General features: G+C 37.3%; 1 protein-coding gene across 3 annotated transcripts in view; it reads right to left on the bottom strand.

Moving 5' to 3' along the window:
• Positions 1–26,776, bottom strand: part of LOC149792089 (metal cation symporter ZIP14-like) — a 58,665-nt gene extending 31,889 nt beyond the window's left edge. The window contains exon 1 of one of the 3 annotated variants that reach the window (XM_089970604.1): positions 26,532–26,776. In XM_089970604.1, coding sequence (XP_089826730.1) covers positions 26,532–26,543 — 12 coding nt within the window. In that variant the 5' untranslated portion in view covers positions 26,544–26,776. Of the gene's footprint in view, positions 1–11,213; positions 11,334–26,531 lie in introns of those variants that run through there. The other 2 variants (XM_089970602.1, XM_089970603.1) reach the window with 2 other exon arrangements.
• Between the last annotated feature and the right edge of the window lie 408 nt (positions 26,777–27,184).

The raw sequence follows: 27,184 nt of genomic DNA, 5'->3' as shown, positions 1-27,184 counted from the left end.
ACATCAAGGATTCTCCAGATGTATGTTGGCTTTGTTGAGACCCGAGTGAAAATATCAATTATTATACATCAAGGATGCAGTGCGCAAGAACATTATCACTGTGGTACCAAATAGGGTGAATAAAAATCTCCAGAAAATACAGATAAAAGATCACTGTTGCTCCTTTTTAGAATGAATACAACACACCCTAAATTCTCTAACTTAAAAGCTCTTATCGCCAGGGAAGCATAAGTTAAATAATTTCATTGGCTGACTGAAATGCTGTACTGATTTTGATTAACTTCGACACAAATCAAGAGCATATGATTCACAATCATAGATAAAAAATACAACAAGGCGACAATAAAGACATTTATAACCCAAGTAATGTAAAGTGGTAGGACAAATGCAGACTCAAACAAGCAAAATAAATTAAAGAGTGGAATATGGTTACTCAAGAACATGCACGCAATGCAAATTCCAGTATGACAAAAAAAGGTTAGTAATGATATGTTTGAATTATGTAATAAATAAGAAACACATACCATTATTTGTGACCAAGGACATTGTTTAAAGTTTTTATTAATGATCACACTTTTTGACCTGGTAGGATAAACAACGACAGTTCATACTCTGAGTTTCAAATTTTTGATAGACTGTATCAAACACCAGGATCAACATCTCCATCCTGAAGTTATTATCCAATTTATTAAAAATAATCCAGATGTCAAATTATCTAAAAGAAAAGAATGATTTTCACTGTCAATGATCCAAAGCATTAAAAATTGGCTGTCAATGTTACTTATTATTATCTTTTTGGCATGTGGTCACATTGCAAAACCAAAAACGTTCCAAATTAACAGTAATGCTTGGCTGTTCAAGAATACCCTCTGCATACCAAATCATGTAAGTATATGTGATTTGGATTTTAAATGTAGCTTTAACAATTTTTCAGTCATACTGCTATGATGTCTGCAGTGTGGCAGTTTATAGTGTCTAGCACTGGGGCATCATGTCACATGATGTCCACCCAGTCACATTATCCTGACACCAGGCCGACCAGTCCTAACACTAACCGCTCAATGCGGAGCACCAAGCGAGGCAGCTGTTAGTACCATTTTTGTAAGTCTTTGGTATGACTCGACCGGGGATGCTCCAACCACTAAAAACATTCAAAATTAACAGCAACGCTAGGCTGTACAAGAATACCCTCTGTATACCAAATCATGTAAACCTCCAACAACGGAGGGTAAACAAACGTCACATATAGCCAGCACTGTCACATGACAATGACAGGGAGAAAAAGACTATTGGCTGAGGTCGGAGACTTCAGCACATACTATATTCATACTATAACATCATTCTGCCAACTTCCTTCAGCATTGGTAACCCTCCATCACTGACGATTTAAATTCAGAAAGAACTAAAAGTTGAAATGGCATCATTGATTACATTTAAAAAATTTCAACTAAAATCACTGTTCATGGTTGACAGATGACATTTACTTCTCAAAGTGAATTAAGAGCAGAAGCAATTGCTGACTGGTCCCCTGTCTTACTTTATCTGTTATATGAGATAAGTTAAAGTTGAACAGATTATCATAAACCAATCTGAAACAAATGCTTTGTTAAGAAAAAAAATATATTCCTAGAAGTAAGAAAGTTTAAATCAGTACATGAAGCAAATAATCAAAAGGCCCAAGGTAAGTAAAGATAAGTATTGGCAGTTTTTTGTACATGGGACTTAAATCATTTCTTTGCTCAAAGTCCAGAGCCTGAAATTTAAGTAACCATGGCAATGAATTAAGATAGCCCCAGGCCACATGAAAATTTCCTCTTGTGTAAATATTGACTGCTGGGAATAGTACTTCATAAACAATAGGTTTCTCTTATATGTACATTACTCAATTTACTGACTAGATCTGTGAAAGCTGTACTTAACATTTTCATTACTAAAGCAATATGGACATCTAAGAAATAAAACAAATTAGAAGACATTACATCACTGTGTTAGATTTAAATTCAACTTTTTGGCCCCATTAAGACTGCCATTTAGATGTATTGCATCTAATTCATTATCAGATATGAATATTCTGATCCATACACAATAAATTATCATAATGTTGAAAGTCCTACGATTAACTGATGATTACACTTTGCATAATAAACTCAGTATAAGGAATTTTTACATCCAAATTCATCTTTTCTGTCTCAGGAAGATTTGCTGTTTAGATGTATTGTATCCAATTCATTATCAAATCATGGGATATTCTCATTTGTATGAAAGAAAATATCCTAATTTCGAAAGTGATATCATTAACTGAAGAACAGACTAGGATTTTTTTTAGTAAACTGTCAACAACGGAGGGTAAACCAATGCTGGATGTATCCTCCGCTACCATGCTGTTGAAAATTGACAACATAAGGCATATTCGGTGCTTTACATAATTGCTTTACATAATGCATGTACCAGACTGTTCGGCATTTGTGAACCATGTTCATAACAAACTAGCAGTAAGAATGACATCATCTTTAGAAGACAAACAGATAAACAATACAAGTATTGTAACAAAAATGAATTGCTCATGACTAACAAATTTTGTTTCACTCATCAAAATAGCAATGATGCTAAAAATTCAACACTGACACATGTATAACGATCTTGGTTGTGGTAAAAAAAATTAGTCCAAATGGCAAAATTATAATTGCTTTGCCTGGCTTACCCCTGCAAATAAATGAGGCATCACAATTAATGAACCCCTCTAAATAATTATAATGGTTAGCTATTCCTTGATATTGTCATTCGGATCCAAGAAATGCACAAGACTGATGCAAAATCGAGGGTTATCTGTACATTGAGCTGTACAATTATTTCCCAAGCTGTCGTCACACTAATAAATCTAATATATGGAAAGCATTAACCACTTCACACAAAGCAATGTATTTCAGATTCTAGAGACACACATTTTCTAATATAAATAAAACCTGAACATTAAACAGATCTGTCAAGTTGCGTTTTTGTTGATAACATCACTATTTTTCAACTATCATTCAAGCATGAAAAACTACAGTAATGTGAAACTAATGAAATAGGATGGTATAAATCAGGTCCATTTTGTTCCTCATTTATGTGTCACAGGTTGTTGCTACCAATTACTTCAGGGTGTGGATTTTCCATTTACATTTACCTGAACAGAAATGAAATGTAATGCTAGATTTCCAGTCCGATGGTTCAGAAAAAAATGTCAGCTCATTCCCAAGATACCTTGTACTGAATATGGTGAATAATTTTTTAAAAAAATTCAGCTATATGCTGTCAAGGTCTTACATGTCTTGTATGATGTCTTCCATGTTTTTATGTAAACCATTTTCAATGTGATGCAATATGATCTGTTAAATCTAATGATACATTCATCCGTCATCCTACCTCTCAATATCAATCCCATGATCAAAGCTGTCCTGCATTTTAAACTGTCCAAAAGGGGTTTTTGACCCTGCTTGTCCAGTCAGGAGTAGCAATTACAAGATTTTACTTGAAGATGGCCATTAAAACGGCCCTATTGGATGTCCAAGCAGTACTATTTTCATTTAGTACTAACTTGACCATGGGATAAATGTGTGTGTCTTTAAAGTTTCATGGCAATCCTCTAGGTAGTTTAGTTTGAGTAACAGTAACAAACTTGTGCTAAAAGATGAATGGAGGGCAAACTATCCCATAAGCCATTCTGGTTTATGATTAGTACATGGAGGGCAAACTATCCCATAAGCCATTCTGGTTTATGATGGAGAGCAAACTATCCCATAAGCCATTCTGGTTTATGATGGAGGGCAAACTATCCTATAAGCCATTCTGGGTTATATGGAGGGCAAACTATCCCATAAGCCATTCTGGGTTATGATGGAGTGCAAACAATCCCATAAGCCATTCTGGTTTACAATTAGTACATGGAGGGCAAACTATCCCATAAGCCATTCTGGTTTATGATTAGTAGAGCTAAATTCCACTTGCCATTATAATAGGAATTTTGCCCCATAATACAGAAATAACTTTATTATCATTGTGCAACCCCATGCAATCACTCAAGTTCAATAAAGAGATTTTCAGTACAGCTTTTCTTTATATAAATCTGCCATCGTCTGTCATCGTCTGCCATCATTTCTCATGTTGACCACGTTATGAAAAATAAAGATTATTAATGAGCACCTTTAAATCAAATCAGGTAAATTTAAACTCCCACCTAAAAGGTAATCAAAGCATCTAAGTTTGAATAGTCACAATGCTATTAATGCAAATTCAAAAAGAACATCATATCAACAATTTCTGTCACATCAGCCATATCAAAGCCTTTACATATCAATCAACGTGTTCTAACTAAAGAAAAATAGCCTGATGTCAGTGTAATATTGATGGTAAATAAATCAATAAATGAGAAAAAGAGACAGCCAACTGGAAACACACATATTTTTTTTGCATTGTTTTTTGGGCCAAGCAGCAAAATTAAGATTTTCAAGATGTACATGTATTGGACATCAAAACCAACACCTTTTTAACTTAGGATCAAAACAACATTACATTAAGCCTTTTGTATTAAAAAAAAACACACTCATAAGACCATTCATTCAAAGAAACAGTCACAAGATTTTCAAGATGGACAGCGTGTTAGACATCAGATCAACACCATTTTAATTTCTGACTAACAACACAGCATAAGAAGTCTATGAGTGAAAACACCACGTAAAAATATAACTTACAGTCAGGAGGTGTAGTGACAAGAAGATTTTGAATATGGCCAATGTGATAGGCCATAATGAACTTCACATTGGAAGCACTTTCCTTTAGTACCAACCAGACATCATAAGAAGCCTTGTGGTGAAAACCCATGTCAAGATGACTTTCCATTCAGGAGGAGTAGCAGTTAGAGTTTCAAGATGGCTGCTGTGGTGGCCATGTTGGATGCCAGAGCAGCACCATTTTCAGCTAATACAAACTAGACCACATAGGAACTTTATGAAACCTGATGTGTACATCATTCCAATCATCGATAGGGAAAATAAATAATATTTTTCGAAATGGCTGATGTGTAAGTCTTGCTGAATGACCAATTGCAATATTTTCAGTCATTACAAGTCGACACCAAAAAATTTCTTTTAGTGAAAATTTGTTGGCATGATTCAGGTAGTAATGGTAACAATATTTTCGAGATGGACACTTGTAAACATATTGGAAGTCAGATCTGCAAATTTTCATTTAAGGCCAACTTAATATCATAAAAAGTCATTTGGTGAAAACCCCACATCAAAATGACTTTTTGTTTCGGAGCAGTTGCTATAACAAGATCTTAAAGATGGCAGATGTTGCAGCCATATCTGCTGTCAGATCAGAACCATTTTTATTTATTACCAACTGGACATCATAATAAGAGGAAACCTCATGCAGATAAGAATATCCATTGAGTAGTGATACCCAAATTTTCAAGATGACCGTTGAGGTGACCATACTGGACATCAGATCAGTACATTATCATTAAGGACCATCCATGCAATGAATCTGTATGCTTGGTTTATGGGGAGTAGAAACAAACTTGTGTTGAAGGATAGATGGACAATGATTCATGACATAACTTACAGGAAGGAATGACAATGGACCATGGCATAACTTACAGGATGGATGGACAATGGACCATGACATAACTTACATAAGCTCTTCCAGTCTATAGCCATTAGTACTAAAAACATTTTTGCAAGACTCATGTCATTTACAGATGTAATTAGTTCTTGTTGGTTTTTAGCACAAGATAGACTATGCATGGTGGCCAGGATAACTGGTGGAGGAAGAACCCTGGAAAACCCAGGGAAGAACCACTGACCCACAAGAAGCTACTGGCAAGTTTTCTCCCATACCCATGTTAGCTGAATCTAAGACTTGAACCCATGCAGACAGTGTGTGTGTAATCTGGATTTTTAACGTAGCTTTAACAATTTTTCAGTCATATCGCTATGATGTCTTCAGTGCGACAGTTTATAGTGATGTCTAGCACTGGGACATCATGCTGCAGACATGTAGCATGATGTCCCACCCAATCACAGTATCCAGACACCCGGCCAACCAGACCTAACACTAACCTTTTAATGCTGAGCGCCCAGCGAGGCAGCTGTTAGTACCATTTTTGTAAGTCTTTGGTATGACAAAGGCCGGGGATCGAAACCATGACATACTACATCCGAGGCAGACTCTCTAACCACTAGGTCACCGGAGCAGTCCCATGAAGACAGAAGTGAGATGACAGTGATCCGGAATGTTGAGTGCTTTAGACCACCCGGGGCCCCAGGTGTAATTAGATTTAGATGAATGAGTTCAATGCTGCTTAGCAGGAGAAGGCAGCTTTAAGTACCAAATAAAGATGGATTTATGATTTATTAAGAATGATGAATATCTACACTTCATCCCAGTACAAATAAAAACAACAAAAAGAAAATTGGCATTCATTTCACCTCTACCTACTGGACAATCAAACTACAAAATATGGTTGGACACAAAGCAATCTGCTTGTCCAATTTGAAATTTAAAAACAGTTTTTATAACAATGATCACTTAGGAGTAAATCACATTTTGTAGCCAAATATCAACACAAACAATTTACTAAATTCATCTGTAAATGATAAATGCAAGATTCAATCAAAATTAGGATTTTAATGCACTTTCAACCTTTTCTCTCATATATAAATGTAAAGCTTGTGCCAAATTAACTTAAAAAATTAAATTCAATAAAAGTGTCTTGTAATGAATGTTACTGAATTTTCTAGAGTGTTTTTATAACTTATATTGCATATGACAGATCATGCAAAGTACTGAATACAGTTTTGTATCTCGAATTAGTTATCTCCCCAACTCAGACATAATGATAAGGCACATGTAATTAGATCAGTAATTGCCTTTGGAAATCATCATTCTAGCATGAAGATGCTATGCATGATGTGGGGGAATTTTGAAAGCAAGTACAAATCTAGTATATATATATATATATATATATATATATATATATATATATATATATATATATATATATGTCTAAGAATAGTGACTTAAGTGTCAGGATTTGTTCCTGTGCTTCCTCTATAGCCAATTACTGTTTTTCAATACTCACGGATCAGTGTCAAAAAGTAAACACCACAACAGACAACTGTGGAAAATTTTGTCCTGCTATATTTTGAAATACTGTAATATGTACCACAATATATTGCAGATATATTAATCACAAACAAAATAATGATCTGCAGGAAAGCCCCAACACATATTTTTAATAAAAAAAAATTCTGTTAGTCAATAGTTGGAAAAACATCTTTTTCTGGTTAACAGGAAGAAAAAAAACAAGCCACCATATTATACCCATTATGTTCTTTAAAAAAAAAAATTAAACACCTTGAAACAAAAGGATAAATGAAAAGAAAGTATCTTAGCTCAAAAGAAAATATCAGCCACTACTCTCCCAAGGGAAAATTAATAGGGCAGTAGATGAATTGGCTGTGTGTATGTTAAAATGTGTATACATTGTAATCTATACAGTTAACTAAAATGGGACAATTAAGCTTACTCTATACATGACACCCTGTAAAAGACACTGAGCTGACATTAGAGAGATTGTTGAGAAACATAAAAAATGCAAACATGGAAACCTACACTTTACTAACTACACTACTGACATGATTGGATTTTGTCTGAATATCATTCACAATATCCCATTTGTGCCCCACGTTTGCTTGCATAGGATACATATGTACTACATATACCACTGAAATAATGCAGAACTGGTAATATGACACACCTTTGGTAAATACCCCTGTTACAGTGTTTCATTAGGTATTAGACACATAATGGGATTATTATGCAAGACTGTCTCCCCTATAATAGGTACAACAACTTTCAATGAAAACATTAACACTGGATATGAATATCAACTAAAAAATCCAAGAGTCAACCATACAAAAAACTGGTTTATAATAATGAGCTGGCCCAGCAGATTTTATTTGGTAACTGAACTGTGACTATGCAATACTTGGTTGCCCAAAGCTAATACATGTATTTACTTGTCCTGACCAATGGTCAAGGGATCTATCAACCACTTATAAGTGTCTTTTTAAAATATTACTGTCATGCAGAAATTGTCACCTGTTTTGACTTTAAGCAACACAGAAAATAAAGACAGATGCTACTGTGAAACCCTGCATATCAAAATAATTAAATTTTTACAGAAAATGTTATTTTTGTATAAATAAGATATACTTTATGAATTTGTTTCCAGTGATAATTCCAATAAAGTACTGAACTGGTTGGCATATTAACATTTGAAATCCTGTAGCAGCCATGAAAAGCTAGTTTCATAAAATAAAAAATCTTATTAGCATGTTTACAGAAGAATGTAATTTGATACCAGCATGAGCTTTAATTATCAATATATATCGACTGCAAATTAATCACTTTTGCTGTAGATACTGTATTTCACAATCTTCTGGATTTTGTATAATGAATGCACCTTTTAATGCATGACCCACACCCACACTTACCTCCACCCCACTCCTCTAATTATTTGCTACTGATCTGCATGATGGAAAATTCTTCTAGTCTGGTTTAGCAGAAACTGCAGTTTGCTAACTTTACATCTATGACAGACTTTCATGTAATTTATTATTTCTTTTTCAATACTAAATAATCTGAAAGAAACTCATTTTCTTCTGTTACTTCTTGCTTTTATTTTACAATATTTCCCACTGTAACGCCAATACAATACATACAATACATATTGCCCCCAAACAAACTTTTGCCCTGTGGCAGTATGATCTTGCACATAGCTATAAATGTTATCAATAAAGTGTTGGTGACAATTATGTGCTCAATGTCAAAACAATTCAGTATGACATTTAATTATCTATTTTTCTGCATTATTTTATAAAAATTCCTTTTGATTACAATATTACAAAAGAAGCAGACTGATTCTGACAATAGTTGATTTGGACCATGGTAATGGCTGATTCTGACAGTAGTTGATTTGGACCAAGTTATGAGCTGATTCTGACAATAGTTGATTTGGACCATGGTAATGGCTGATTCTGACAGTAGTTGCTTTGGACCATGGTAATGGCTGATTCTGACAGTAGTTGCTTTGGACCAAGTTATGAGCTGATTCTGACAATAGTTGATTTGGACCATGGTAATGGCTGATTCTGACAATAGTTGATTTGGACCAAGTTACAGACTGATTCTGACAGTAGTTGACTTGGACCAAGTTAAAGACTGATTCTGACAGTAGTTGACTTGGACCATGTTACTGGCTGATTTGGACAGTAGTTGACTTGGACCAAGTTACAGACTGATTCTGACTGTAGTTGCTTTGGACCAAGTTAAAGACTGATTCTGACAGTAGTTGACTTGGACCATGTTACTGGCTGATTTGGACAGTAGTTGACTTGGACCACATTATGGACTGATTCTGACTGTAGTTGCTTTGGACCAAGTTACAGACTGATTCTGACAGTAGTTGATTTGGACCACATTATGGACTGATTCTGACTGTAGTTGATCTGGATTATGTACAAACTGTTTCTGACCATGTCAAACAGTACAAGGTTTTCTACTAGATCTAAAGAAGGTCACATGTACAATTGTTTAAAACATGATATTTCTCATTATTTTCTAGGTAGGTTGATCAGTTCAAGACTGTATTTAAGGAAAGAAAGACCAAATTATATGCTGCTATTCTATATACAAATCAAATAATATAAATCGTTTTAGCTTGCACTGCCAATTCACTTTTCTAAGCAGCTCAGTCACCTTTTTTCCAAAAATAAATCCGGCATGCATATTCCATTGCTTATATTTCATATACTATAGTCAAATCAATCTGCATTCATTACAATGCATGTCAGTGAGTTACACTAATACAAGTAACACTAAAACACTGGATACACTCAATCCAGATAAATGAGGGTGAACATGACCAAAAAATCTTGACTTTTAACCCAAAGTAATGAAAATCTGCACTTGAAAGGAATCAATGAGTAATATAATGTAAAAACAGACTAATGAATAAATTTTGTTGATAATTTTCATGGTATTTCCCATAATTCATTTATATATTTAATAAAACAAAACACTGGAGCACCAAAGAAATAATAGTAATAGTACAAGTAAGTGGATAAAACAACGCCACATTACTATAAACACCAAAATACACTTATTCATTACTATAATACTCATGAAAAGGAAGGTATTAAAATTTTCATGCGTTTGCATAATGATACAAATGCAAAGTGAACGTTTATATGAATTATTTACATTTTTCCTACATATAGCACAATTCAAGTAACGACATCATTCGTACTGGACCTGACAGGTATGACAAATGGCTAATCAAAATATATCAACAGAATGAAAGTACAAAAGCACCAAAACTATATGCCAACATTGTATTATATATTTACTTCATCTTTCAATAACATAATTTCTGACAAACTTAAAAAACAATTCTTAGCATTTAATTTTTGTTGAAAAGCCTTCCAAATGTTTCTCAATAGTGGAACATTAAATTATACTAATATGCTACTGAGTATACGATAGTAAACTAATTTGCAAAAACAACTATAATAATCTAAGTAATCTAATTAAATAATTGCATTACATACTTAGACTATATGTCTGCCAGAAATCAACTCTACTACAAAAAACTGTATTAGAGTCATGATAGCAAACCTGTTCATCTAATTAAATTAATGACAAATTCACTTGACCTATATTCTTGCAGCTGGAAACAATAGTGTCATACAAACCTGTATATAAGTTACAAATGATTGAACATTTTTAGTGTTTCTGTAGTAACCAATCAGTGTCTAAGAAATAACAGCTAAAGTTGAAACGTATGTGTGTGTGGAAATCTGCACATAGACTACAGTATATCTTCGGTTTTTAGAGAATCCATTATAGACGAGAGCAAAATAATTTATAAGATACTGAAAACATAAAAATACCCATGTCGTACTAAGTCGGTTATTATACATGTATATCAATGGTCTTGCTGATACCCTTAGGGTTTCCCCATCTGATTGTAGAAATAATCACACATCACAATCGTGTCTCTCGAGTAGATCATACAGTTCAACAAAACAATGTGCAACCCTGTGAAATACATTATTATTTTGTAAGTATGCATTAAAATAACTGCATATTGACGAAATACCACTTACTGTACACATTCACTATTAATCTGTTGTAGCTTCACGTGGTCTAGCCGTTTAACTGGAGTCATCAAGTTAGGGCCGTGTGCATTACTACATTACGTGAAGACAAAATGGCTGCTGCTTCACAAAACCTTCCCGTTCCTATCGGACATATTCGGCGTTTTCCGTGAGAACGTTCGTGGTTCTCCGCCCTTCACGGACTTCGCATGACAAGTACGGAAGGTTCACGTGTGTGTGTGTGTGTGTGTGTGTTTTCTTAAATATTTACTTCAATCAAACAAACCCACCAAATTTTAAATCACCACCATCGGATTGTGTGAGCATGCCCCTCCCCTTGACCATATGTCATGACTACGACGGGCTCGTCTCTTTGACGTTTGGCTTTCACCCCGGCCGGCCTTTGGCCGATTGGACCGATTTGGCTCACGGGGACCCCACGCGTTAGTAATTTTAAAAAATATATCTACAGAGAAAAGTAATTTTAAAGCGATGGAAAAAATATTTTAAGTTTAATTTCATATAAAATTTTGTTTAAAAGTTTATTTCCAAATGCCATGGTCACAGTAGGCCCCGCTAGTAAATCGGAGGGGGGGTGGGCGTGGATCGCTAAAATGATCCAAATCGAGCCCCACGTTTGCTACGGCCTTTTCTTGGACTCAGTTATAATGCGCATGCGTGTATGCATAATATATTTTTTATTCATTATTATCACTACCACCATCGTTGTGTTTACTCCATAGCATCACCATTGCCGTGTCCTTGCCGTCTACTTGTATTGTCGTCGTCAACTGTTGCTGGTCGGATAATCTAAAAGTTGCCACCACCAGTACCATTTGATATTTACACTAAAGGTAAAGATGACAGGTCAGTAATAGGTATCTTTGATTATATACATATATCGGTACTTAAGATAGACCAGTGGCCAGAAAGTCAACAAATAAGGAGTTAATTTACCTACAGGCTATAGTGCGTAAACCAACAAGTTATTCTCCACCACATTTTATTAATTTCTGACATTATCGTCCATGGAGGAATGTCATAAATGAGTAAAGTGTGCCGTGGGACAATTTGTTGATATAGCTGGACGTTATGATGGTTGTATGAGCAAACAGACTGGTCTTGGAATGCTCAGTTCTAGTTTAACATACAGAAAAGGAAATAAAACGTTTACATTAGTTACAAAAATTGTATTTTTCTGTTATAAACAAAACGTGATAAAGATTCGTATTTATCTAGACAAATTGTTTAATTTAATATCCAGTAAATCGCACGTACATTATGGATTAAAGCTGTAGTATAATAGCAATGGCAGTTTGGAATTTTTAATGATCTATGTCACATCTTTAGACCTCACCCACCCCATGATTTCTCCCCATATCGCTAGCACATGCTCAAGTGTGAGTGTTAATCACAGGTACCCTCGCAAGAGGAAAGTTACATGCTCAAGCGTGAGTGTTAATCACATGTACCCTCGCAAGAGGAAAGTTACATGCTCAAGTGTGAGTGTTAATCACAGGTACCCTCTCAAGAGGAAAGTTACATGCTCAAGCGTGAGTGTTAATCACAGGTACCCTCGCAAGAGGAAAGTTACATGCTCAAGTGTGAGTGTTAATCACAGGTACCCTCTCAAGAGGAAAGTTACATGCTCAAGCGTGAGTGTTATCACAGGTACCCTCGCAAGAGGAAAGTTACATGGGGTAGAAGATTTTAACCTTGATCAGTAATCAACAAAACAACTATTATCATAATACTCAATGACTCGATTGTGAAATCATACGAATAATGATTATGGAACCAATCATAAATACACTAGCAAACATTTACTCGATTTTCGCTGACAATAAATCAACTATACCCGGTTCCGTCGGAGTTGTCGGTGGTTTTCCATGTCCTCCAGCACAATGTCGAACTCAGCTAATGCTAATTATTGTCTCCTCAATAACCATCAAGTGGAGCTTATTCAAAAGACTGTTTTGTGCCGCCGCGAGAAGTTCTTAACAGTCACGTATTCGCGAATGCAGCCGTGACGAGATTATTTTGCAAGTGCTTCCAGTTACTACCGATATTGCTCCAATAACAATTCCGATTGGTGTGCCTATACTAATTACCGTAGTCGTAATTCCAGCCACATTTATACCCACTGTGGCTGCCATTCCGTAAATAGGATCCACGACCACAAACATGGACTTGTATTTCACGAGAAGCTAGGTTCTCTTGGCGATTTCATCTCGCAGCTGTTATCCCCTTTCGATTATTTTCTCGCTCAGGTAATATTGAGAGTTTCTCATAGCTTTTTTATATTAATAATAGGATCGCGACGTATATTTTCTCGACCGGCAGGCACTGTCCAGACTCGTCTTCTCCAGGTGCGACACGCACACGCTCTTCTAACCAATTATTCTTTTTCTTTTCTGGTACAACTGTCATACAATTACACTGGACAACAAATTTTTACAAAAGTCATGTTACTGAAATAAAATTAGTCAATTCTTATCAATTTTTATGTGCTGAACACGAATATGACAGTCAAATTGCAAAATTGGCTCTAGTTTTTTTGTAATCTGCAAGAAATTAATGTTTACATAACGAAATGCATTCCAATAGTAAAAGGTCAACTGTAATAGCCTACCTATAAAAAATCAAGTCATTGACTACATCTTAGATTTCTTCGCCTGTCTCTTGTACAGCTGTTCGGGAGCATCTCTGAGGAGTGTCCAGCAGTAGTCAGCCAGCATTGTAGTGGACCATTTTCCCTGGTATCTTTGTTCCATTGTTGCGATATCTTGATGAAAACGTTCGCCGTGTTCATCACTAACAATACCACAGTTGCTAGGAAAGAAATCCAAATGGGAATGAAGGAAGTGAATCTTTAGAGACATATTGCAGCCAAGTTTCTTATACTTCATCAACATGTCTTCTACTAGTTCCTTATAGTTTTCTGCCCTAACATTTCCGAGGAAGTTTGTAGAAACTAGGCGAAAAGCATTCCATGCTTGTTTCGCGTCACCTTCCAGCAAGTTGTTGAACCGGTCATCTTTGAAAAGCTCTCGAATCTGAGGACCCACAAAAACTCCCTCTTTAATCTTTGCTTCGCTGAGTCGAGGGAATTTTTCATGCAGGTATCGGAATGCTGGCAAAGTCCGGTCAATGGCTTTCACGAAGTTCTTCATCAAACCTAGTTTGATGTGAAGGGGTGGTAGCAAGATTTTCTGAGCCTCAACCAGAGCTGGGTGTTGGATATTCTTCTCTCCAATGGCTACATTCTGCCTGTGAGTCCATTCCTTCCTCGTGTAGTGCATTTCCCTTGCTCGGCTATCCCACTCGCATAAGAAACACATGTATTTTGTATATCCTTGCTGCAGTCCCATTAAAAGGGCAACTACCTTCAAATCACCACAGAGGTGCCAGCTGTACTTGTTATACTCAATGGAATTCAGTAGCTGCCTTAAGTTATCGTATGTCTCTTTCATGTGGACAGCATACGCTACTGGAATAGATGGAAGAATGTTTCCATTGTGCAAAAGCACAGCCTTGAGACTCAGTTTCGAAGAGTCCACAAATAGTCTCCATTCTTGTGGGTCATGAGTGATTTTTAAAGCATTCATGAGGCCCTCAATATCGGAACAGAATATCAGATTACTTTCCTTTCTGAAGAAAGGCTCCAATTGCTGGTGGCGCTTTCGATATGCAGTAATTGTGACATCTTCTTCTAGAAGATTCCATTGTTGGAGTCTTGATCCTAGCAATTCTGCCTTGTTCTTTGATAAGTCCAAATCACGAATCAGGTCATTTAGTTCTTCCTGTGTTATTCTGTGTGGGGTTGATGATGCACCACAGTGAAAATCTGGATCACTGCATGCTGATGGACCAGGAGAAGAACAGGTCGACTCACCTTTGTCTTCGTCAGATGAATCAAGAGAATATTCTGCTGGAGGTTCTGGAATAGGAAGTCCCTCACCATGTGGAACTGGTCTCAATGCAGACGGAATGTTTGGGTAGACTATTCTCGACTTCTTTCGCTTCGTTATTCCGCCGGAAAGAGGAGGAACCAAGCAGAAGTAACAGTCATTTAGGTGGTTGCTTGGCTCTCTCCACACCATTGGGACTGCAAACGGCATTGATGACCTTTTGCAATTCAACCACTGTGAAAGCTGTGTTGTACATGTAGCACAGCATATATGCGGAGCCCAAGGCTTGTCTTGGTCACCAACCTTGCATCCGAAGTAAAGATGATATGCCTTCTTCACTTGAGAATTGATACTTTTCTTCTGGTTGGCAAATGTCACTTCCCCACAAATATAGCAAAAATTGTCCGCAATATTAACACACTTTCGAGGCATTACTGTTCTTTATTGTACGTAAATGGATAAAATAATAAGTTTTATGTAACAGTAGCTTGAACTGTCTCGCACAACGTCTAAAATATTTTAAATGCTGAACCTATCTGATTGGGCTTTATATAGTACACTGCTTACGTCAGCTTCAGCAGCCGCCTGGCATTAGTATAATAGGCCTACACATGTATAGTACACTGCTGACGTCAACTTACTTCAGCAGCCGCATGGCATTAGTATTGCATTGCATCAGAAAATGATGCAATCAACTGTGGATGATGTGAGCATGATGGTATTATGCAATGTTACATCATTATTCCGGATGTTGCTGCAGTCCTACTGGAGAAATTTACACAGTGAAACATAGAAAATGAGGTATATGAATATCTTCAAAACGAGAGCCAATACAAATTTTTCACGGTTATATTCGTGTTCGGCACACCAAAATACTACAGATTAGGGCCTTTTCAAGTCAGTAATGATTTCACTGTTGACCAGTGTTATAGAAAATCGCTGCCTGAGGAAATATTTTATTCAATCTCCTGCGAGTGTACTTTTAGGGGTTATGCAGCACCTTTATATAGAAAATAAATCAGTTACTCCATTAGATGGTTCTAGAAAATATCGTTCTCTTCTTCACCCTAACAAAAACTGTTACACAGACAACTGCGTCACTGTAGAACAACAGTCTAGACTTTTCACTTCTTGGTTGAGTTTAACATAATTAGAATCAGATACACCGGTATGGATTTGCAGGTGATTTTCACTTCGTCCTTGTAGAAACAGCCCTTGTGGGATTTTTTTTGTTATACGCCTGCCTGTGCATTCTATGACTGAGCATTTTCCTGCGTTAATGCAGCGATGATAAAAGTGGCTTTTAATTGGTATTGGTACATCAGGTTAGTCCCAGCTATTGACTTCTATCTGTCCCTTAACAAGATGATATGTCAGTGTATACGAGGGTGTTTGAATGCCATAAGTTTGAAGCAGATATGCATCATCATATGCAGCACCGGCCTTAGCAAACGCGGAGCCAGTTATGGATCATTTTGGCGACACGCACCCCCACCCCTCCCGGGTAAACACGAGGGGCCACCTGTCAGCACGACATTTGGGAATAAACTTTAAAACAAGTTTTTTTTTTATGATATTGAACTTACAATTTTCTTCCATCACTTTAAAATTATTTTCTCTTTAGATATATTTTTAAAAATTACTAACACGCGGGGCCCGATTGAGCCAAATCGGTCAAATCGGCCTAAGGCCGGTCCTGATCATGTGTAACAAAGTCACTATCACTCTCAGTGGTCATCCGATAATAACCCGTCGTCAAATTCCAAAACCTCATCACCGCGGTCAGAATCCATCACTTAAATAATAATAATAATAATAATAATAATAATAATAATAATAATAATAATAATAATAATGATAATAACAATAATAATAATAAATCCAACCTGAAATACAAACACCAAAATTTGGTTAATAACACTACTTCATCCCACACATTTGTCCTATGTATCTCAATTTTGTCGGTTGTATTGAGCCTAACCGATCCTGATGACTCGTCATTGAGTCTGACTTAAATAAAGAAACCCTGGATTTCAATATTTTAGTTTCAGCGTTAAGATTTTCCAAGAATAGTGTACTCGTACATGATAAAGAAATAGTATCCATATCTATCAGTAACAAGTATAATGTCACTACTGCGTTGAAGCCCAGCGATATTTACAGAAGTTACTGCTCCTCCTGTCTGTATATACCATTATGCGCCATCATAAAACATATTACGATTTTCTGACAATCTGATTTTGCCAGTCATGACCTTGATATCAAATAATCGCTCCCCGAATTTTACATTCACGTATAGTTTCATCCCCTCAGCAGTATAACATACGGGTTGTTGCATTCGTCGAATTCGGTTTCCCTTCACTCACTTCATTGACAGGCTTTCTACCTTTCGAAACTGTGTGTCGACATAGTCCTTGATAAACGAAACCGACACACGAGAGTCTCTGATTCCCCTGATTTCATTAACTTGAGCCAGATTTTGTGCCACACCACCTCACAACTTTAAAATAACATCTTCAATGTGTACGTTGCATGTTCGTAATTTTCCAGTTCGATCTTCAAAAAGCACAATCTTGCCCGGGTCAACGTCAGCAGCTACCTTGCTGTTAAACTCAGCCAAATCTGTTTTGGTGGCAAACCTGCTTAGATCCACATTGGGACCGCGTCACCATCTGGTTGTGCGTTCGTTAACACCAATAGGTATTTTTAATACTATGAAGACTAAACTCCAATAAGTGTTACGGGTTTGGTGAATGCTCGAGTGCATCCAACGCTTTAACAACAAGATGACAGCATTAGTAATCATCTTGTCAAGTTTGCAATAGGAAGAGCTGAGTAAAACAGCGGTTGTTGTCTACCGTCTTCGGTTAAATAATCAACAACTTCAAGTGGTGGTGCAAGTTCGTGCGAGTCAAAATATAAAAGATGTCGGGGCGATTCCTTATATCCAAGCAAATGCGTTCTAGGTCATCTTTTTCAATCCAGGTTGATGATGCATGCTTCACACTTGCTGGAAATCTTCGATGCACGTTCGTCTTGCATAAAGACAGCTAAGAAATTCTTGACTGACTTTGTCTGTCGGTTAAATCAAAATAGGTCAATGGACATATCAACGGCAAGGCCACAACCAAATACCTTGACCCCAAGTCTGCTCTTGAAGCCAAGTGGGTAATCGAAGACCTTTTTCATTTCATTTTGCTTACGACACTCTGTGAAATCTCCAATCACCTTTTATAGAATCCATTCGAACGGAGTTCCTATTGCCCGTAATAAAGCTGCCATTTCAACCGTTGGAACATCCGCTGATAACAGTGCTGGAATGAACGCTAAGAATGGAAATATTCCTTCGGTCGATTGCATTTGAACCACATCTGACTTTAATGTCTCAGAAATGTTCTGTTGCTTTGCTTCAGAAGGTGATTAAGTTGTGTTTGGGTCAACCACAGGAGAATATTTCAAGTAAACCTTGCTTGAGAAAGCTACATTGTGGCCCCGCTATCGATTCGTATTCCGCTTATTTTCCTGCACGTTGTTTTGGGCCGAGACAAAATGTATTTCTGTGATAGTACACTATTTCTGAAAACATAACAGGTCTAATTACTATTTTATGAATTTCTCATAGGCGCCTCAAGGACACTCATTCTACCACCTATTTCTCTCAACACTAGACACTTAGAGAATTACAGGTTTGCATCTGTAACCACATGTGACGGGGAGCGGTGAGTAGAACTTTGGCGGAAATGGACCCACCTCCATGTGCATGAAAGTATATTTGGACCACAGACTGGTTAAACAACTACATGTGTTTCAGTGCAAACAATTTAAATAAATCGGGTACAGCGTATGAAAGTCGCGCTGGGAAATATGTAGACCCGTGTCAACGTTTTGATGTCGGTCAAGGCACAATCATAGCCTGTGGTCTGAACTTGCGACCTGATTGTCGCCAAAGTTAGGCAAAATTTCCGTTTAACCGCAAAGAAACCTCATGCACTTCATGTTTGTCAAACATCATGGCAATCTGGCTTTGTTTGTTTTTTCTCACACCCTATTTTGAAATGCCACGAACGATAGTTTTGGTTTGCTAAGACCAATGCTGGGTACTTAATTGCAACTTAAACTCAGTAAATACCATTTCTTGTGTGTGCGTCGGTGTGAGTGCGAGAAAGGACTGCGTTGACACACTTGCGCATTTAGTTACAGTGTTAATGTTGACAACTCAACTTTGCAAATAGCGGCACCTGCATCACGTCAAACTGCATCGTTGTTGGTGCTTTTACGTATCAACATGACTGTATGTTTGCATCGAAAATAACTTGCGACCATCACGATAAAACCCAGATATTTGACTGAGGGGAATAGCAAAAGAAAACCTCAAAACAAAAACAAGATAAAAATATGGGTTGGCGTTAAGGATCATGTCTCCTACATCTGCGTCAACGTTGTCTGCAAAATTCTGAGGTTTCGTCATTGCACACGGTTTATGATCTGTGTGAGAAGAAGAGTCTTGTAAAACATCATAGAAGGGCCGGCAGACTCGGTATCATCATAGTTGTATCTGGCGAGTCCGGTAATAGTTATCACAATTTCAACGATGTCGTTTTAGTTTTGATTTCCTTTCCGTTCAAGGAATAATGTACTTTGTTCAACAGCGCCATGATTCAGTTCTTAACAAATCCAACCCGAGTATCTGCAAGGTAATCGGTATTGTTGGCATGTACCAGTTTTCCCCATGTTCTCCAAGAAGGCCTCACGTGGAAGAAAATCCTGGACGTGTCCTGCACTTGTCCCGCACTTGTAATCATATTTTTGATTCATCAGCGACCCTTTTGGTTGGTGTGTGTGTGTTTTGGATTTTTAACGTAGTTTTAACAAGTTTTCAGTCATATCGATATGATTAAGACAGTGTGGCGGTTTATAGTCAGGTCTAACCTCCTAATGTTAAGCTCCAAGCGAGGCAGCTGCTAGTAGCTTTTAAGAAGTCTTTAGTAAGAATCGTCCGGGGTTCTAACCCGCGACCTCTCACATCCGAGACGGATTCTCTAACCAGATCCGAGGCGGACGCTTTAACCACTAAGGCCATTGTTGGATATATATATATATATATATATATATATATATATATATATATATATATATATATATATATATATATATATATATAACAATGTACGCTGTATCAATGATATACCACGAGATGTATAAATTTTTCATTAAAAGGAAACGAGGATGACAAGTTTCCTTTTAATAATAAATTTATACAACGAGTGGTATATCATTGATACAATGTACATTCTATACATATATTTTATTTATATCACATACAAATACACATATTTGTACTTTGAATGGAGTTACGAAATGCTCCTGGTTAACTTTGTGTTGATCGAGTGAATGAACTCCTCACGTCCCTGCAAGTATCATCATCATCAGTCTCATGATATAGTGTGGTCGTCGAGGCACTGTGCTGGTGAACATCTGACCAGTTCCCTCCACTTGTCTCTATCATGTGCCAATGCCTGTGTCTCCGCAAAACTTTTCCTGGTCCATTATGTGATGTTGTCAGTCCACTTTTTTATCTGTCTACCTCTCCTTCTGCCACCCTGGACGCTGCCCTGCAGGACTGTTGTGGATAGACTGTTGGCTCTAGTGACATGGCCATACCATATCATCTTTCTCTTTTTGACGGTGTTGAGGAGGTCCTCATATTGGCCTACTTCGCGCCTGATGGTGTTACGCACTTCTTCGTTTGTGATGTGGTCCATGTAAGAGATGCCAAGGATGGTTCTGTAGCATCTCATTTCAAGTGACTGGATTCTTCGTTGTAATTCTGCTGTCCGGGTCCAGGCCTCACATGAGTACAAAAAGACTGAGATGACTAGAGCTCGCAATAGTCTGATTTTAGTTTTCAGACAGATAGTCTTGTCTCTCCGGATGGGTCTTAGCTTTGACATAGCTGCCATTGTTTGTGCTGCTCTTGACAAAATTTCTGCTCTTGATCCGTCTTCGGTGATTATGGAACCACGATATTTGAACTGGCTCACTGTTTCCAGTTCATGTCCTGTCACTTTAATCTTGGCAGAGATTTGTTTGCCACTATTTGTCATCAGCTTTGTCTTCTCAGCGCTTATCTCCATGTCAAATCTGGAAGATGTTTCATCCAGGTTCTTCACTAAGATGGCAAGCTCGTCTTCGCCTGCCAGCCCATCAATGTCGTCTGCAAAGCGGAGGTTGGTGGTGTTACGCCCTCCAATGCTGACTGTCCCACAGTGGTTTTCCAGGGCTTCGCTCATGATGCGCTCTAAGTAGATGTTGAAAAGCGTGAACCCGCTACAAAATATAGTTCTACGATTTTTCTTGTTGTTCACAATCACATATGCAAATTGATAAGTTGATTGCATTCTTTTTGAGTTTCTATTTTTATTCACATTTATTAAATCAATATAAGACACACTTATGGTTTTTATCAAGAAAGTAGTGCACTATATACACGGTTAGCCTCTCGTACATTGAGCCTGATCTGTCAGGTATTCAAGTACTGGCATATGGAAATTAGCGTGTAATAGAAACTAAGCGAAATGACGAACCAGCAAGAGGTAATTAAAATATTTTAATATATTGACAGTTCGTCTAAGTCATTATTCTGCTTTAATGAACATTTCTAAAGACTGTAAAATTCTCTCTCTCTCTCTCTCTCTCTCTCTCGTGTCGACTGGCGATTGCAACTATTATGAACACTGTAGATAGATCCCAAGGAAAGCGTAAACATACCGTTACGACGAACCAGATTACTGTAGGCTAGGGCCGTCCATTTAGTACGGGGGGAGGGGGGGCAAATGCATACGCTGTGGTATGTGGGGATTGGTTTTCTCATAATGTACGTCCGAATAGGAGACGGAGGGTGGGGTGAAACCTCGATAATAATTTGTATAATACGTAACTTGTTTGACTGGGTTCAGTCGGCGTTTGAATTTAGCGGACACTAGACAAACATTTTAAAGTTACACAGCTTATTTCTTTGATGCAGCCAGACATTCAACGTGGGTGGACTATCTGTTTTATTAAACAAGTTAATATTATTAATCCTTGATCGTTTCTGCGTGGATTAAATATAGGCCGTTCTATTGAATTGGGGGGGAGGGTGCGTCAAGAGTACGTACGCAAGTGGGGTGTGTAGAAAAGTACGCATGTGTACAGGGATGGGGGGAGGGGTCAAACTTCGGGTGACACCTTACTTGGTACAAGTTCAGTTTTAATGTTTTCCCCCAGCGCCATACGTTTTCCTATCTCACTCCAGATTTTTGCTTTTTTTTGTCCCTTACGCAGGAGAGGGAAAAGGGGAATGGAAAAGAAAAAGGATTCCGATGAAATTGTGTACCATTTTAAGTTCATTTAGAAAACAGGGACTATTAATACTCTTTTCGTTACTTTCATATGTCATGTCTGATTAATGAATGAGTAGAAATTCATCATTTATCTAAATACCTGTAGTTGAAAGAATGTTTATATATTCGTATTATTGCGCCATAGGCAGATCACAGTTTGATATACCAATAGTATTGGTATATCGATTTGCTTTATACCAACACTTTAAATGTCATGTTTTTTTTTTTAATATATATATATATATATATATATATATATATATATATATATATATATATATATATATATATATATATATATACATGGCTAAAAACATCAGGCGATGAGCCCAAGTGTGTGGATCTAACACCCACTGGTTACTCCATCAAGTCGTTCCCCCGTAATTCTCGCGGAGGTGGAATTGTTGTCATCACAAAGACCTCCATGATAAAACGTCTTAACCACACCACAACATTCAATTTCGACCACACATCGTTTGAATTAGTCCAAACCACGCTCACACTGGAGCAAAGGTCAGTCCATTTTTTCTGCCTATACCGCCCTCCTCCTAGTAGAAAAAACAAGCTGGCTGACTCTCTGTTTTTGAAGCAGTTTCCGAATCTCCTGGACTATGGAAATTCGATACGTGGCAACCTGATTATTCTTGGAGATTTCAACTTTCACTTTGACTGTCCTGGTAACCCAAATACATCAAAACTCATACATTCCAGTAATGTTTGCAACCTCAAACAATCAGTTAACCAACCTACCCATAAACATGGTCACATTTTAGACTGGATTCTTCATAGACCTGATGATAACATTCTACGGTCCTCCCTGGTATCCCATGACCTTGCATCAGATCACCTCTGCATTATATGCCTTCTTGACGTATCAGTCCTTAACCCTCCACCTTTATCTGCTACTAAGAGAAACTTCCGTATGATAAATAGAACCAAACTAATGCACGACATCCAAGCTAACCCAACAACTTGCTTACCTCCTACCGCAGAACAACTCGATAACTGCCTCCGTTCATTGCTTGACAAACATCCACCAGCTACCAAGTGGAGAGTATCAATTCGAAAGTGTTCTCCATGGTATAGCAGCGTTAGGGACCAGCTTCGCACTGCTAAAAGAGACCGCCGTAAAGCTGAGAGGCTCAGGCTTTCCATCAGACTCACTATTCATAAGCAAATCTATGAAGCCACTAAGAAGAATGTCACATAGTCCATGCAGCGAAATCAGCCCACTATACTACTAAGATCATGGAAAGTTCCAGCTGCAAAGAGCTCTTCGAGATTACTAACAAGCTAATGTCAAAGAACAAATCTACACCACTTCCAACTACCTTCTCTCCAGTCGACCTTCCGGACATGTTTGCAAATTTCTTCCGTGACAAAGTACAAACCAGTAGAGATAAGCTTGACACCATAATTTCAATTGACTCGTCGTCACCATACAGTTGGGATACAGAATTTGAGCGACAACCATTAGCAGCATTTGAACCTGTCTCTATGGATACGTACGTACAATCCTGATGAAGAGTGCATCAAAGTCATGTGAACTTGATCCAATTCCAACATCACTGCTGCCTGAGTGCATAGATCCAGTATTGCCTTCACTAACTGATGTTATTAATACCTCTCTCTCATCTGGGCAATTCCCATCATTTTTCAAAACTGCCATTGTAAAGCCTCTGCTGAAGAAACCAACACTAGACCATAGCGATTTAAAGAACTACTGACCAGTTTCTAATCCCCCATTCATAAAAAAAATCTTAGAAAAGGTTGTTCTATCCCAGCTTGTATCGCATCTAAATTCAAACAGTCTTTTTAGCAATGTACAATCTGCATAACGCCCTTGCCACAATACTGAAACTACTCTTCTAAAAGAAGTTAATGACATTCTCTCTGCGTTGGATAGCGGAAAGATTACAGCCCTCACCCTCCTTGATTTGTCTGCAGCATTTGACACAATAGACCATGATATATTACTTCACCGTCTCCAGCATGTACTTGGCATTCATGATACAGCCTTACTGTGGTTCACGTCCTACTTGGTCAACAGGACACAATTGTATCTGCAAATGGAATACACACCAGCCCAGTTGATCTATGTTGTGGTGTTCCACAGTGGTCTGTTCTTGGACCTGTTGTCTTCGTTCTGTACACTCAGTTGCTCTCAAGTGTCATAGGTCATCATCCAGTGTCTCACCAATTGTACGCGGATGACACCCAAATATGCAAATCGAGCCACCCAACTGAAGTTGATGCTACCATCCAAGGTGTAGACAGGTGCATTTCTGATGTGAAATCATGCATGACATGTAACAAGATGCAGATGAATGATGATAAAGCTGGCGCCATTCTGATCACAACACAAAGACTTTCTTATTCACATCCTTTACCTCAAACAATAAATGTCAGCAACACCAACACTAAATTCACACAATCAGTACCTAGGTGTTACTCTGGACAGTACTCTCACATTGCACCAACATGTCATGAACATATGCAAGGCTGCATATCTTGAGCTGAGACGCATCAGCTCAATTCGCAAATATCTTTCAGTTGATGCCACTAAAACACTTGTGTGTTCATTAGTACTTTCAAGACTGGACTATTGTAACTCAATTCTGTCTGGTTCATCTCAATATCTGCTCCAGAAACTTCAAAAAGTTCAAAACACAGCTGCTCGGATCATACTTAGAGTACCACGATCAGAGCACACCTCCCCGCTACTCTGTACCCTACACTGGCTATCCATTCGATCCAGAATCAAACACAAAATTTGTTCTCTGTGCTACGTTTCACTGTCAGACTATAGTCCAACATACCTATCCGACCTCACCCATGTGTAGATACCAGCAAGATACTTACGCTCCTCTTCTGACAAACGTATGCTCATTATTCCAAGTATGAAAACAAAGTCATATGGACAGCGTTCTTTTGCATACCAGGGCCCAGCAACGTGGAATGAATTGCCCACTGAACTTAGACACAAAGACACAGTGATCACATTCAAGAGGGCTCTCAAAACTCACTTATTTCGACTGCAAGAACAAACTTAAAGACTTAATACTGTTTCCTACATTAAATATTCTCAGCATGTTTTATTTAATGTTTTCTAATTTCATGGTGTTTGTTTTTGTAATCATATCATTATATGTTTCTTTGATCTTATAGGTGTTGTCTAATGTTGTAAAGCGCTTAGAACTTCTAAAGATTAGGCGCTATACAAAGTCCTCATTATTATTATTGTTATTATTATTATTATTATTATTATTATATATATATATATATATATATATATATATATATATATATATATATATATATATATATATATATATATGCAGACATACAATGTGTGTACGTGTGTGACTGTATACATTGTTGTGTGTACACTTAGAGTTTCGATAGTAAAAAAAAAAACATCAATACAGAGCAAATGTTTTACTGAGATCTCCAAGCCCCGTCCCAAAACAATAAAAAACGACAACAAAAAGACCGATAGGCTTATTATATGTTCATAAATAGTAAGCTTGCCTTAAAATGAATAATCCGTCCTTGTTTTCTTTACTAATACAACGCAATATACAAATATATATATATATATATATATATATATATATATATATATATATATATATATATATATACACACAATTGGGAATGGATAACATATGTATGTATGTATGTATGTATGTATGCAGGTATGTATGTATGTATGTATGTATGCATCAGTGGGGACGTATTCTAATCCATCTACTGCATCAGCATTGTCCAAAAACAGTCTTGTTTTCCCGAGCAAGACAATTTATTTCATTTGCCTCGGCGCTGAAATAAACTTCATTATCGCGTGGCTGTGCCGTGTAACACAAAGGTAAGCCAAGCAAAACGCAGTCGCGCAGAGGTCGGTAGCCACGTAGGTGGGCAGACGGATAGATAGAAAAGTTTTGATAAAGGTAATTGCATGGACAAGCATGTATATTATACTGATGTATATACAATGTTGAATCAATGTTTTTTGTTAAAAAAATGATACTTACACACATTTTCATTAGTTAACGTCCTTTATATTTCGAAGATTTACACATATATTGTTTTCAACATCGTTTTCCTCCAAATGTTTCAGTTATGTCTCGACTCTTTTCTTCTTTGCAGGTTTAATGATCGCTCGAAGGGTTATAAATTCTTACCAAGGCATTGACTGTTTTCAAAGCGTACAGTCGATACTGACCTTGGTAACTTGACTAAACCAATCATAAGGACTAAACCAATCATATATGACTACTATTATCAGCCCCAATTGTAGATGACATTCATAACAAGCACTTCAATATATACGTAAAGTATTTACTACTCGACTCGATTGCACTTCTTCCTTGTCAACAAAAATTGTTTATATAATTCAGAATGGCTAAAATACTCCCTTTTAGACAGGTAAACGTGTTGGCAGGCACGTATGTAAGTGTGTGTGTGTGTGTGTGTGATTGGGATTTTTAACGTAGCATTAACACTTTTTCATTCATTTCGCTAACATGTCTGCAGTGTGGCAACTTAGAGTGATGTCTTACACTGGGGGCATCTTGCCGCAAACATGTAGCATGATGTCCCACCCAGTCACATTATCCTGACACCAGGCCTGCCATTCCTAACACTAACCTCCTAATGCTGAGCGCCAAGCGAGGCAGCTGTTAGT

This window comes from Sinohyriopsis cumingii, chromosome 9 (genome assembly GCF_028554795.1).
Source record: "Sinohyriopsis cumingii isolate HCF-2022 chromosome 9, ASM2855479v2, whole genome shotgun sequence".
NCBI lineage: Eukaryota > Metazoa > Mollusca > Bivalvia > Unionida > Unionidae > Sinohyriopsis > Sinohyriopsis cumingii.
Note: the sequence above shows the minus strand (reverse complement) of the source record. Positions and strands in the feature narration are given on the sequence as shown.